At 42.8% G+C, this 11,854-nt stretch overlaps 1 protein-coding gene across 1 annotated transcript; it reads right to left on the bottom strand.

Moving 5' to 3' along the window:
* Window positions 1-1,148: 1,148 nt before the first annotated feature.
* LOC123044456 (importin-5) lies at window positions 1,149-10,731 on the bottom strand. Its single transcript, XM_044467194.1, has 20 exons — window positions 9,371-10,731; window positions 8,846-9,049; window positions 7,688-7,792; window positions 7,549-7,614; window positions 7,248-7,412; window positions 7,054-7,128; window positions 6,830-6,981; window positions 6,239-6,374; window positions 6,075-6,144; window positions 5,871-5,998; window positions 5,711-5,767; window positions 3,987-4,172; window positions 3,810-3,902; window positions 3,192-3,277; window positions 3,043-3,109; window positions 2,892-2,958; window positions 2,673-2,809; window positions 2,054-2,145; window positions 1,910-1,976; window positions 1,149-1,628 (listed from the first exon to the last, which is right to left on the bottom strand). Exons 1-20 carry the CDS (start codon window positions 10,622-10,624, stop codon window positions 1,464-1,466), a joined length of 3,372 nt encoding a protein of 1,123 aa, XP_044323129.1. The 5' UTR covers window positions 10,625-10,731; the 3' UTR covers window positions 1,149-1,463.
* Between the last annotated feature and the right edge of the window lie 1,123 nt (window positions 10,732-11,854).

Below are 11,854 nucleotides of genomic sequence, written 5' to 3'. Positions count from 1 at the left end.
TGTAGTAACGAGCGGTATTTTGGTTTACCCAAATTTTACCCAAATCCTTCATATAAACTCCGTCGTTTAGATGATTACATGTATCATCATTGCAGGAGTAATCACTGTGTGTGACAGACAAACATGGATAACCATCACTATAGGAGTAATCCTTGTGGAAAGGAACTCACTAAATCGGTTGTACCAAATGTACCGACAACAATAAGTCATATGGTGACTTACTGATTTTTACACAATGTATGTTGCATTTTGTATTTCGATTCAGAATTGAGATTTCATTGGAAATCAATCATACATGTCTGAATCTAGTGAGCCACATGGATATGTGATCACTACATCTATCAACTGCAGAGATAGATGATTTTGTACTGCCAATGATACAAGTTATCGGAATGAAATTCCACCTCTGAAGAATAGTTAGGTATCTGCGTAAACCCTTGTGCTCAATTCTGTTTCCAGAAGAAAATTGGTGAAGGTATTGCTTATGAATACCTTCCCATTATTGAGCAAGACCATTTCTACCTAGATTATACCCTTAGCTTGAGTTCAGTCCGAGTGTTGTTCACACTTTTCCATGGCCATGATCCCCGTCGGAGAGCAAAGTGCTGATAACGTGTTGAGAGGAAAAATGAATCTACTATCTTCTTTACTAGATGGCATCTGCTATTTATACAAGGGAAAGGACACCATTGGAAAAAGTGTCTCCAGATAAGGTGTCTGTTCGGCAGGAACCGACGCGGCAGTTTTACAACTGCCTGCGGTTAGTACAAGCAGGGATTAATCCCATAATTAACACATGGTTAATTAATTCTAACATAAATATCAGTGGTATCCCAGCAGCAGATTTAAAAACTACTCCCTCCGTCCCAAAATACTTGTCTCATCACAGGATTGGATGTCATTTCCAGGAGGGAGTACATGCTTTGAATCGAACCAGAGCCTAAGCTTATCGTACAGCTAGGTAGTGCGAGTAGTTATCTGCTAATCTTCGACTGCTTGTACAGGGAAAGGTTGCATTAAAGAGTAATAATAATAATCTTGCTTAAAGAAGAGTAAATAACGTAGGAATGCAACAGCTATCCTACCTACATTTATGCAGAAAGGAGGGGGATTATCACACAAAACCATAACAAAACAGACGGGGATCATCACACAAATCCATATCAATCTCATTACCAAAACTGATGCACCATTGTTCAACCCAACAGACAACAATCTTCGCCATTTCCGTTACATCTTTGACGCAGCACGCCCCAAAATCATATTTGAATACAAGATAATATACACTCTACATCAAGACCATATGGAATGGCGACCACCAATCCCTTGAAGCGACAAATGCATGCACAAATGAACTCCCCCAGAAAAAGATTCAACACAAAAAATTGGTTGACAGTACCAATGACGAATTATGGAAAGAAAAGCAAGCCTCAACCTTGCAGCCACAGAACAGAAGAGTAGAACTATGTGGATAGGATGGACTGTAGCATAAGCTGCTGCTGTGGTTGCAAGGTGGAAAATGTTGAGGCAAGAAAATCAGGTGGCAATGTCTGCTGAAATCGCTTCAGAACACTGATCATCCGGGTGGTTGTTTCATCTGTTGCAAGCTCCTTTCCATTGCACAGAACCTACATAAAAAAAACACAACATCAAGTATCCAATCATTTACTAAATTCTTCATCAAAAACTAAACTATGATATCAAGATGTGCTGCTGGATAAAAAGGTCTGCAGCTACCACATGGCCAAAAGCTGAGACCACGGCCCAAACTCAAACTAAATTGATCACATGAATTTACACATCAAACTGCATGTAGTGTTTTGTTTTCATTATTTCATTCAGCAAATACTACGTCACCCCCTAAATGGAGGTGACAGACTGACAGAGCAAGCACATAAGTCAAAATTACCTCAGCAAAAATAGAAACTATTTTAGGAAGATACTGACTATGAGGTCCAAGAACCTGTGCGTCCGATCTGCACACAAAGAACAGGTTATATAAAATGCAAAATACTCTACTGTCGCTGTCATGCTGACACTAAAGGGCAGATACCTCTCCACCATTGAACAAAGCTGATCATGTACAACTTTTGCTTCAATCTTGTCATCTTTTATAGGCAAGCAACCAAGCCATGCTGGAATGACCTGAGAAGCATAATTGATTTAGTTTAAACCATAAAAATTTAGTACACATGCACAGCAGTTGTGCATAGAATGTACATCATCAAATATCGCAAAAAGATAGCAAACAAACTTGTCTCTTTGGTTCGAAAGAATATAATAGGAATTTTGGAGGATTCCATTCATATGTTTTTTAATCTACAGAGCTTGTTTGGCTTGTACAACCGAAACTCATAGGATTTTCCTATGATCAATCTACTTTGCATGAAAATTCCAAAGCTACTTTTCCACTGACACCAACCTCATGGAAATTTCCCCTTAGTTTAAATGAAAACTATGGCATGCATCTAATCCTTAAGAAAATTTCTTGTAATTTTTCAGTGGACTAACAAAACAAATTTTGGTTACAAATTCCTTTAGGACTAAACATGCCTCGATACTAAATTCCAACACTTTGCTATTCCTGCATTTTCGAAATATTACAAACCAAAGAGGCCCTTGGAAAGTTTTAGTCTCTTAACAGAACCTGGAAGTGAGATGTAAGCATATACCTGAGCCGCATCAATCCCATCGCGGTGAAATTGACATATTTTTCCAAGTGCTGAAACAGCATTATCATATGCCATAATATTATCTGCATGTTGTGCTTCTGGATGTCTGATAACATTGTTCAGCTTTGACAGGGCCTCTGGATTTTTAGAAGTGTTATTGTGTTAAATGGAATGACTTCAAGATGCTTGTAGTACTAAGCCAGAAGATTCAGAACTTACCTCCAACTAAAGGACGGAAAGTATGGCCACCAAACTCAGCACATACGCCCAGGCCATAAACAGCAGCCTAAAATGATGACGATTTTGTCACTACATCAGTGTGTATTACAGAAAAAAAAAGTTAAGACAAAATGAGAACACACATACAGACCTGCCGAACATCTGAGTTATCATCGTTAGATGCCTCCAACAGAAAAGGAACATAGGTATCATAATACCTGCTCAGGCGAAAAGACATGATTCAGTTATCAGTTACAATTAAAAGCCAGTTTACACAACTAATGTTGAGGATAAACATACTTCAGAGCCGACTCACGACATTGCTCCGCAATGTCGTCAAAAATGCAGATAGCTATCCTTCTCTCCTCAGCTGTCTTGTCCTTTCCCTGCAAATTAAAGATAAGATAAAAATATTAAATCAGATACCAAGATATAATGGAGACATTCCAACAGGAATAGGCCTAATACAACATGGTAATGATCATAAACATTATCCTTTGGCACCATATAAATGAAGAGACCAAAGAGAGAGGCATTTTCACTTCAAGGCTACAAGCAATTGTTTCTATCCAAGCTAGCAGTGCTTTACATACTATTTTAGATGCCACCTTATTAGTTCCACAGTTTTCAGTAATGAAACGGTTCAGTCAAAGAGAAGGCATGTGGTTCTCTTCCACAATTCTTCCCAAAAAACAATGAGACAAAACCACACAGGAATATGAAAAAATTGTCAACACCAGATTTGGTCCCTACATTTTGTGCGACCTCAGAAGAATTCTGTGTGCTAATTGGGTCAAATGAGAGAACTACCACAGAATCAGTTGTAATTGGAAAAATATCAGAAACTGAACTCCAAACAAATGTGTGCCCACAACACTATACACATGCCCAAACAAAGGCGGGATTCAATCAACTTACCAACATTGGTGTAACGTACACAGATAGCTCATCAAAGAACGGCAAGAAAGAAGCTTTAAAGGTTTTAATCAAAGTTCCCAGGCACTCGCCGACCTGAGTGTAAACAAATAGAGAACGTTAGTTCAAAAATGAAATTGCAGAACACAAACAATTCACAGACATGTCAAGAAACATAACCTGATCAAACACTTCCTCCTCCTGCTCATTTTCTTCTTTGAGTAGTTCTCCTTCATCAGCATCAAAATCTTCTGCTTTTGTTCTCTCTGATCTGTCTCTTTTCCTGGTTGCACTGGCTATAATAACATTCTTAATCTCATCCGAAATAGCTCTTACTTGATTCTCATCAAGAAGACATCCAGAAAGCTGTTCAGTGAAAGTAAGGTCAGTGAGAAATCTGGTAAAGCAAACTCTCTAGAAGTCAAGGAACAATTAAGGGCCTCTTTGATTCACAGGATTTTGAGAACGTAAGAATAGGAAAAACATAGGATTGGTGTATCATGTCCAATTGAATCCTACAAGATTAGCAACTAGTGTTTGATTTCACATGAAAAGTAAAGGAATTGTAAAAAGAGGTTGGAGTGGATGTTAGATTTCTTATAAAATGTAGTACAAAAGATTCCAAAGGAAAAATTCCCATGGGATTTAATTCTATGAATCAAAGGACAAACATAGGAAAAATTCCAAAGGATTTTAATCCCTCAAAAATCCTATTGAATTCCTTTGAATCAAAGGAGCATTAAATGTGCGCCATACAGAACTGACTAACTAGGTAACATCGTACAGATGATGGCTCAAGTGTTGATCCATTCAAAAGAATCTATGCTTTGACACCATCTATTTTGGAACGGAGGGAGTACCTAGGTACTCTCATACAGATGGTGTATTTGGCTTGTCGTACAAAGTTTTTCTTACAGAACAGCCAAGACTAGACAGACGGGACTCGGCAAACACTACTTTGCGAGACGGATGTACACCAAGCACCTTTTCTGAGTGTTAACACTCACCAAAGGCTACCGTCGAGTGCTCCTAGTACTCGGCAAATACCCAGATTCCAGTAGTGGTATGTGTGTTTGTGCTCATCAATACCAAAAATGAGAGATGCGGCAGAGAAGATGGCAACAAGTAAACATATTGCCTTCAGTTTGAAGGAGTCAAAATTTACTTGAAATACACATGTCACCAACTTTGTGGTACTACTAACGCTAACAACTTCCACCAATATATAACATGAAGTGATATGTAAGTTAATGAAGACTGAAATATGTCAATCTTCCAACAGTCATCACATTAAGTAGTGTTACTCCCCCCTGTTCCTCAGCATTGCTGAGACGGGCTAACAATTTGGCTCCCACAACAGCACAATAGACAAACAGAATGTAAGGGTGGTTATCCAAACTGAGAAGAACTTTATGATATAAGGAGTTTCTAATACCATATAGAGCATATAAATCTAGACCTAGTTAGGGAGTTGTGGAGGACCCTAGCAATCAAACTGCTTAAATCAAACAGTGATGTTGGACATCATATCAGGCTATTTCAGAAAGCCTTCAATCGGTTATATACTTATATGTTATTTGGAAGCCCGCAAGTAGTCATCAATATGGAAATACTAAATTCGTTTAGAATGCTCCCCTCCACCACAATTTTTTGTGTATCAGTCGAGACATGCAAATACACAATTACCAGTTACAATCTAGGACCTAAGCACACTCACTCTAACATGAACAAAGTGACACAACCCACCAAGTGCTGTGCTGCCCCCCCCCCCCAAAAAAAAGCTGAAGGACAGGAGGATACTCCTTCCAAAATGCACAAGTGAACAGACCAACAGATCACCAGGTATTATTATATATTATATACACCAGTGCACTGCCATAATATGATCAGAAAACAGAACAGACCTGCATACACTCATTTAAGGAATCCAGCATGGATGAGCACATTTCGGTTTCCGGCTCCTGTATGGTAGATGGATGCAAGAAATTCCAGCTGTTAGCATTTGGTAAGAGTGTAAAACAAACCAATGTTATCATGAACTTCGGGACAAGATTTTGCAAAGACCTTGTGCAGCGCTTCAACCAGAGCTGGAATTATGAAATCAGACAATTGTTTAACGTAAGACTCATCGCGTCCTGGAGCCTGCCCCTTCTCAACAGCCAATTTTGCCGAACGTAACAGTTCAGGCATAGCTGCATAATTGTTGCAAAAATTGTTAAAAGAAACACACAAAATCTAAAAGAAAATAAATGTAGATCATCAAAGTACCTGCAACAGCAGCTCTTCTCACTTCCTCATGGAAGTAAAACTTAAGCAGAGGGACCAATGTAGGAGCAACCTGCATGGAAATTTGTTGCAATCACGCCCGCCGCTCATCAGAAGTTAAAAAATCAGACAATTGCTTTGATAAACAACTGAACGGGATAATAAACCTGATCAATCCATGGGAAGAAACCCTCCTTGAGCTCATCAGCATAGCAACACAGCATGTTGCAAGCTGTTGCTTTCTCTTCCAGCACACTAGTTCGAATTCCAATTCTTTTGTCACCAAGTGTGATTGTTTCAATGCTGTATGAAATACCAAAAATCAGCGGTGCTATTGCAAAATTAATACGCAGTTAAAAGCAAAAGCAAAGGGGATAGGGGGTTAACATTCTCACAGATGATGTACAAACAAATCAAAGCATATAAACATTGCATGAACATGCATATGTAACTGCAACCACTAGTTCATGGATTATGTGGATACTGGGGATATAAACAAACACAGAAGTTGTGCAAAAGACTACATATAGAGAGCCGTACACTCTTGAACCAGGAGAACCGCAATTTGCAAGTTCTATCCCTTTTTTGTGAAGGCTTTTGTAAGTAGTATTCAATACAAAGTTCAAATAAACCTGTTACTATTTTCAGAAGACTAAATTAAGCATGTCGACAGCCTATATGGTGGTTTTCCCCATCAAGGGAGCCAACTTTTAGTGCAGTGGATTTCCCAAAAGAATTATTGAGAAGGTAACACAAACCTATCATCATCTGATTCTATTTCATCATCTGATTCAGCTGAAGTAATTGTGACATCAGGCTTCAGCTGAGCAGACTGAAGCAGTGGTGGCATAACAACATGCATGTATGGAAGAAAATCCTGTCCAAGACATTTGCATAGCCTGGCCCAAGCCTGTCACATGCAAGGAGATGGTTACAAAAATTCAAAATGCAATTACACTCAATTTCCTACTTTGAAGCATACCTGCAACATGTAGCTGGTTATCGGATCATCTGTTTCCATTGGAGTTCCTTGCAAAGCCATAAGCACTTCCATGACCTGCAAATTATCAGGTAAACACGAAAAGTAAGCCTCGGGGGAAAATAAAGCCATTCCAACAAAATGATGTCCAGCAGAAACTCAAGTAGGATATATATGACTGTCCAGCAGATACTAACCTGCTTGGCATCATCCCTAAATTTATCCTTGCCTACAGCCATTCCGACAAGACTTATACACTCCATGGACTTGGCACGGAGCATCCTGTTAGACTTGTCAGTTGCATTCATTAAAATAGCTTTCAGGTACGGCATAACAGCATCATAGTATTTCTTGAAGTGGTCCTGGAAAACAAAGTGTATCATATATAATATAATGTTATGAAGTCATCATGATCAATTAGCTATAAATCATTAAAAAGTGTTACAGCCATTAAAGGTGATATTGAACGTAGCTGTTAACTTCCACACAAGCTGTTACCTGTGATGAATCAGCTACTGATGCTAAAGCTGTCAATGCTCCCTCCTGCACCATTTGCTTACCATTCTGAAAACAACATGAAAGGTTAGCATATTTTCTACGTGTACAAACAGTGACACTAGGGAACTTAGATGCATACCTGAAGAAGAACAAGTAATTTGCTCACAATTCCATCCAGGTAAGGTGTCAGAATTTCGGGCGTGCAATTCTCACTGAAATTCAAGATTGCAGATGCAGCATGTGCCTGTCAAGAAAGATAGTAGACACAATAAATTAATATCAGATTAGTAATTAAACCCTAATATGCATAGTACACATAGGGGTGCAAAATTTCTTCGCAATAACAGAAGTACAATGAAATTCAAAAAAGTGATGGCACAATGCATGCAAAACATTAAACAGAAGCAGCTTCAAAAGCACAGTAAAGTAAACACCAGACTTAGTGAGTAAATATAGTACTGCATGCAGGGCCTGTGCTTAATAATTTCTCTGTTGCACCCAGAAACAGTTTCTCTGTTTATACGAAATCCAGTCAGGCTATTCATGGGAAAATATTCAGGAAACTATTAAAAAAATACTGATGTTAATCAAGATGGAATACAAAGGGGCCAGCCAACCAGAAAAACATAGGATAGGGCCAAAATTTGGAATTTTATATGAAATTTATTAATCAATCAGCTTATTTACAGGTTAGGAGCATGCTTCAGATAGTTGTGTGAGACACATTTCCTAGAGATGCTTCACTACATAGACTTCATAAGAACCATTCAGAAAGTAAATGTCAAAGCATCTAATGTACAGCAGATAGCAGAAAAACCTGGAAAATACAAAGGAAATTTATGTTTTTGTTACATATCTCAACAATGATAATGAAATACCTAATAATTTGTTACAACTAGAATGAATTATTTATCTAATGAAGAATGTCTGGAGCTTAAAGGAAGTAATCCCAGTTCCAAAATAGATGATTCAACTTTGTACTAACTTTAGTACTCCCTCCGTCCCAAAATTCTTGTCTTAGATTTGTACAAATACGGATGTATCAAGTCACGTTTTAGTATTAGGTACATCCGTATCTAGACAAATTTAAGACAAGAATTTTGGGACAGAGGGAGTACAAAGTTGAGTCATCTATTTTGGGTTGGAGGGAGTATGTTTCTTACATCTCAATGTACTATATTTCTACTGAGATAATCTCAGCCACATAATAAGCACTTAAAACCATTAAAAACTCGTTATAAACGAAAACAAGGATTTTCAGAGTCTACTGATCGAGTGCTAGTATTTCAACACTTGCCTGCACCCGTGGATTCTGAAAATCGTCCATGGCGTTAGCCAATGCAGGCAGCACCTTCTGGTGGTACTGAACCTGCAAGTCTGGGCCCAAATCTGTAGACAGCTGACCAATGGCATTGATTGCAGCCCACCGCACACGAGGATGAGGGTGTTGGAATCCATTCAGTATCATCGAAACCACCTGCTCCAAGTTTTTAAGCATAACCTGACGGCAATAAACAGCAACTGTTGAGGAGATGATCTACTTTGGTTATTTCCTACTTGCAAAAATGATAGAACAAAACACATTTTTGTAGCCTAACGCTAGCGAAAATGTTTTATAGGCATGGCAAGTCAGAATTTGCAGTTGCTTGTAAACAAGGGGTCAAGGTAAAAGTATGGCATCCACTATCTTGTTTCCATATTTCTTATTGATTTATAATTCAACAATGTAAATGAATTGATATTTCTTTTAAGCATTTCAACAAGGTGATGAAGTAACAAATTATTGCAAAGGTAATCAAAAGGCCAAAGTTCTTAGGCTAACCTTTGCACATCCTTCTGCAATCTGTGCAAGCGTGATGAGCGCAGCATGGTGCTTCTGCCACTCTGGAGCAGAAAGATACTGTGGAAGCAGCTCAGATGCAATCGGCACAACTGCATTCCCACCAATGGCAATGGCAAGACGGTCAAGGCACTCCTGCGCCACTCCATAGTTGTTCCCTTCACCTGCATCTTCATCCTCAGTTTCGGCGGTGTGCCAGGCAGGGTCGTCCTCTACATCAAGCAACATCTGCATAAGTACTTGGAAGAGCCTGCCAACAAACTGTGGGAGCCGGCGCATCATTCCTGGTGCACGCTCCCTGGCCTCAGCAAGAGTAATCACAAACTCGACAGCCAGGTGCCTAGTTCCATCCTCCAACTGTGCAGCTTCAGCTATTTGCAGCATCGCTCCTGCCACATCGGCAATCTGTCGCCGGAGGAACCTTGGCTCTGCACCAGCCAGCTCCACAAGCAGCTCCAGTGCCTCCTGTGCAGATGCCTCCTGGGACGAATTCAGGCAATCGGTGAGCGCCCTCATCATCGCAGGCAGCAAGTCCTGCATCTTATCTCTGTCCGCGTTAGTGGGCAGGCACTGAACGAGATTAACGGCGGCGCTCAGCGCGGCGATGCGAACATCAGGCGACGTCGGGTGCGCCAGGGCAGATGCTAGAAGGTTGTGGATGGTCATCAAATGGTCGAGAAGAGATTCGGCGATGTAATCCGCGAGGCGCGCGAAGATGAGCAGCGCCGACTCCTGCAGGTTGGGCGCCTCGGGGGTGGAGGCCGCGCGGAAGAGGAACGGCAGCAGCTCGGCCCATGTGTTCTCCGGGAGGAGGAGCGTGGCGAGCTCGGATATGGCGTCGCAGACCTTCTTGGCGATGGGCTTGGGGGGGTCGGACTGGAGCGCGGCGAGGAGGTGGGCCTTGAGCGCGGCCTGGCCGTCGGGGGAGAGGAGGGGCCAGAGCGGGGGCGGCGCGGCGGAGGAGGAGTCGGAGGAGGCCGTCGGGGAGAGGAGCTTGCGGAGCAGGACGGCGGCCATGGCGCGGAGCTCGGCGGGGGTGGCCGGCGCTGCGAGCGAGGAGGCGAGGCGCAGCGCGAGGGGCTCCGGGTGGGAGCCGCGGAGGCGGTGGAAGGCGGCCTCGGCGGCGGCGCGGTCGGCGTTGGAGGCCGACATGAGCGTGGAGAGCAGCGCGTCGAACGCCGCCGGGTCGCCGCCCAGCAGCGCCGCGGCCGCGGCCTGGTCTTCGGCGGACGCCATCGGATCGGGCGCGGGCCGAGGCGGCGGCGGCGGCGGGGCGGCTGGCTAGGGTTTTGCGGGAGGAGGAGGCGGCGGGAATGTGGAGGGGAGGGTGGACAGGGGACGGGCGGGGGAGACTCGGGATGGGTTTAATAATATATGGGTAGGGTTTGGGGAGGTGCGGCTCGGGGGCAGGGGCGGGTGGGACAGAGGCAGAAGGAGACGAGGACGGAGGGAAGGGGTTTGGTTTGGTTTGGTTTGGTTGGGCGGGGGCGGGTCGAGCTGGATTGGGTCCGGGAGGGAGGGAATTCAGGTTTTGGGTTCGCGGGATTCCTTGCTCCTGTCTGCCTTGCCGCTTTTGATTATTCCGTCGATTTTGAGTACTATTGTCGACCGGCGTTGAGATGATTTCGTTCCTTCCTTCCTTCGCTTGCTTCTCCATCCAGGTCGCGCCGGGGTCTGGGTTTTACTACTGGCAGCGAGGCCGCTGTGCGGTGCGCGAGGTGAGCTGGGGATGGAATGGAAGGGAGTGATTGGCCATTGATGGGTACAGGCAGGCGGCCAGGTTCCGTCGCGCACAGCCTCATGATTGATCGCGTGGTGGGTGACAGGGAACACAACTGGCGCCTCCTAGGTGGCTAGCTTTGGGGATTTCTTTTACTACCTCGTTTTTTTCAGCTTTTTCTATGTGGTGCTTTTTTTTGGCACGAGAAGGATAAATTGCTTTGTTCTCAATACTGCAAGTCTAAAATTTGGCTATCAAAAACGGTTCTTGTCAATCTCTAGAATAGTTTTCAATTTTGACGACGTTTGATTCGGTGAAATGTTGGCATCAAAACAATTAGCCTTGAGATCCTCTCACGGTGTCGAGACTACGGTGGAGGGACGTCCAATTCACATTGTTGTCTGTGCGTCATCAAGTAGCAGCCTCGAAGTTATTTTGACCCGGTGTTGGTGTTTTGTATCAGTAGTGTTGTCGAGCGACGATGTATTTGCTCGGTGGGGCGTGCGAGTGGCGGATCAAGACGGCGAGGCACAGGGCGGGGGGTTTACCCAGGTTCAGGCCCTCTAGGAGGTAATACCCCTACTCGTGTCTCAAGTTGTTTATATTTCTTGATAGCTCGTCGAGGATCGTGAGGATCACTGAAGAGTTGTGGCGCACGAGTTATAAAGCTCTATTCATGGATGCGGAGACAACTGACTTGGGTGACTTGGGTGGCTCTCTATATCTCTAGGGTTTTCTTCCTCGTC

This window comes from Triticum aestivum, chromosome 2B (assembly GCF_018294505.1).
Source record: "Triticum aestivum cultivar Chinese Spring chromosome 2B, IWGSC CS RefSeq v2.1, whole genome shotgun sequence".
NCBI lineage: Eukaryota > Viridiplantae > Streptophyta > Magnoliopsida > Poales > Poaceae > Triticum > Triticum aestivum.
The sequence above is the reverse complement of the archived record's forward strand: the minus strand, read 5'-3'. Positions and strand labels throughout refer to the sequence as shown.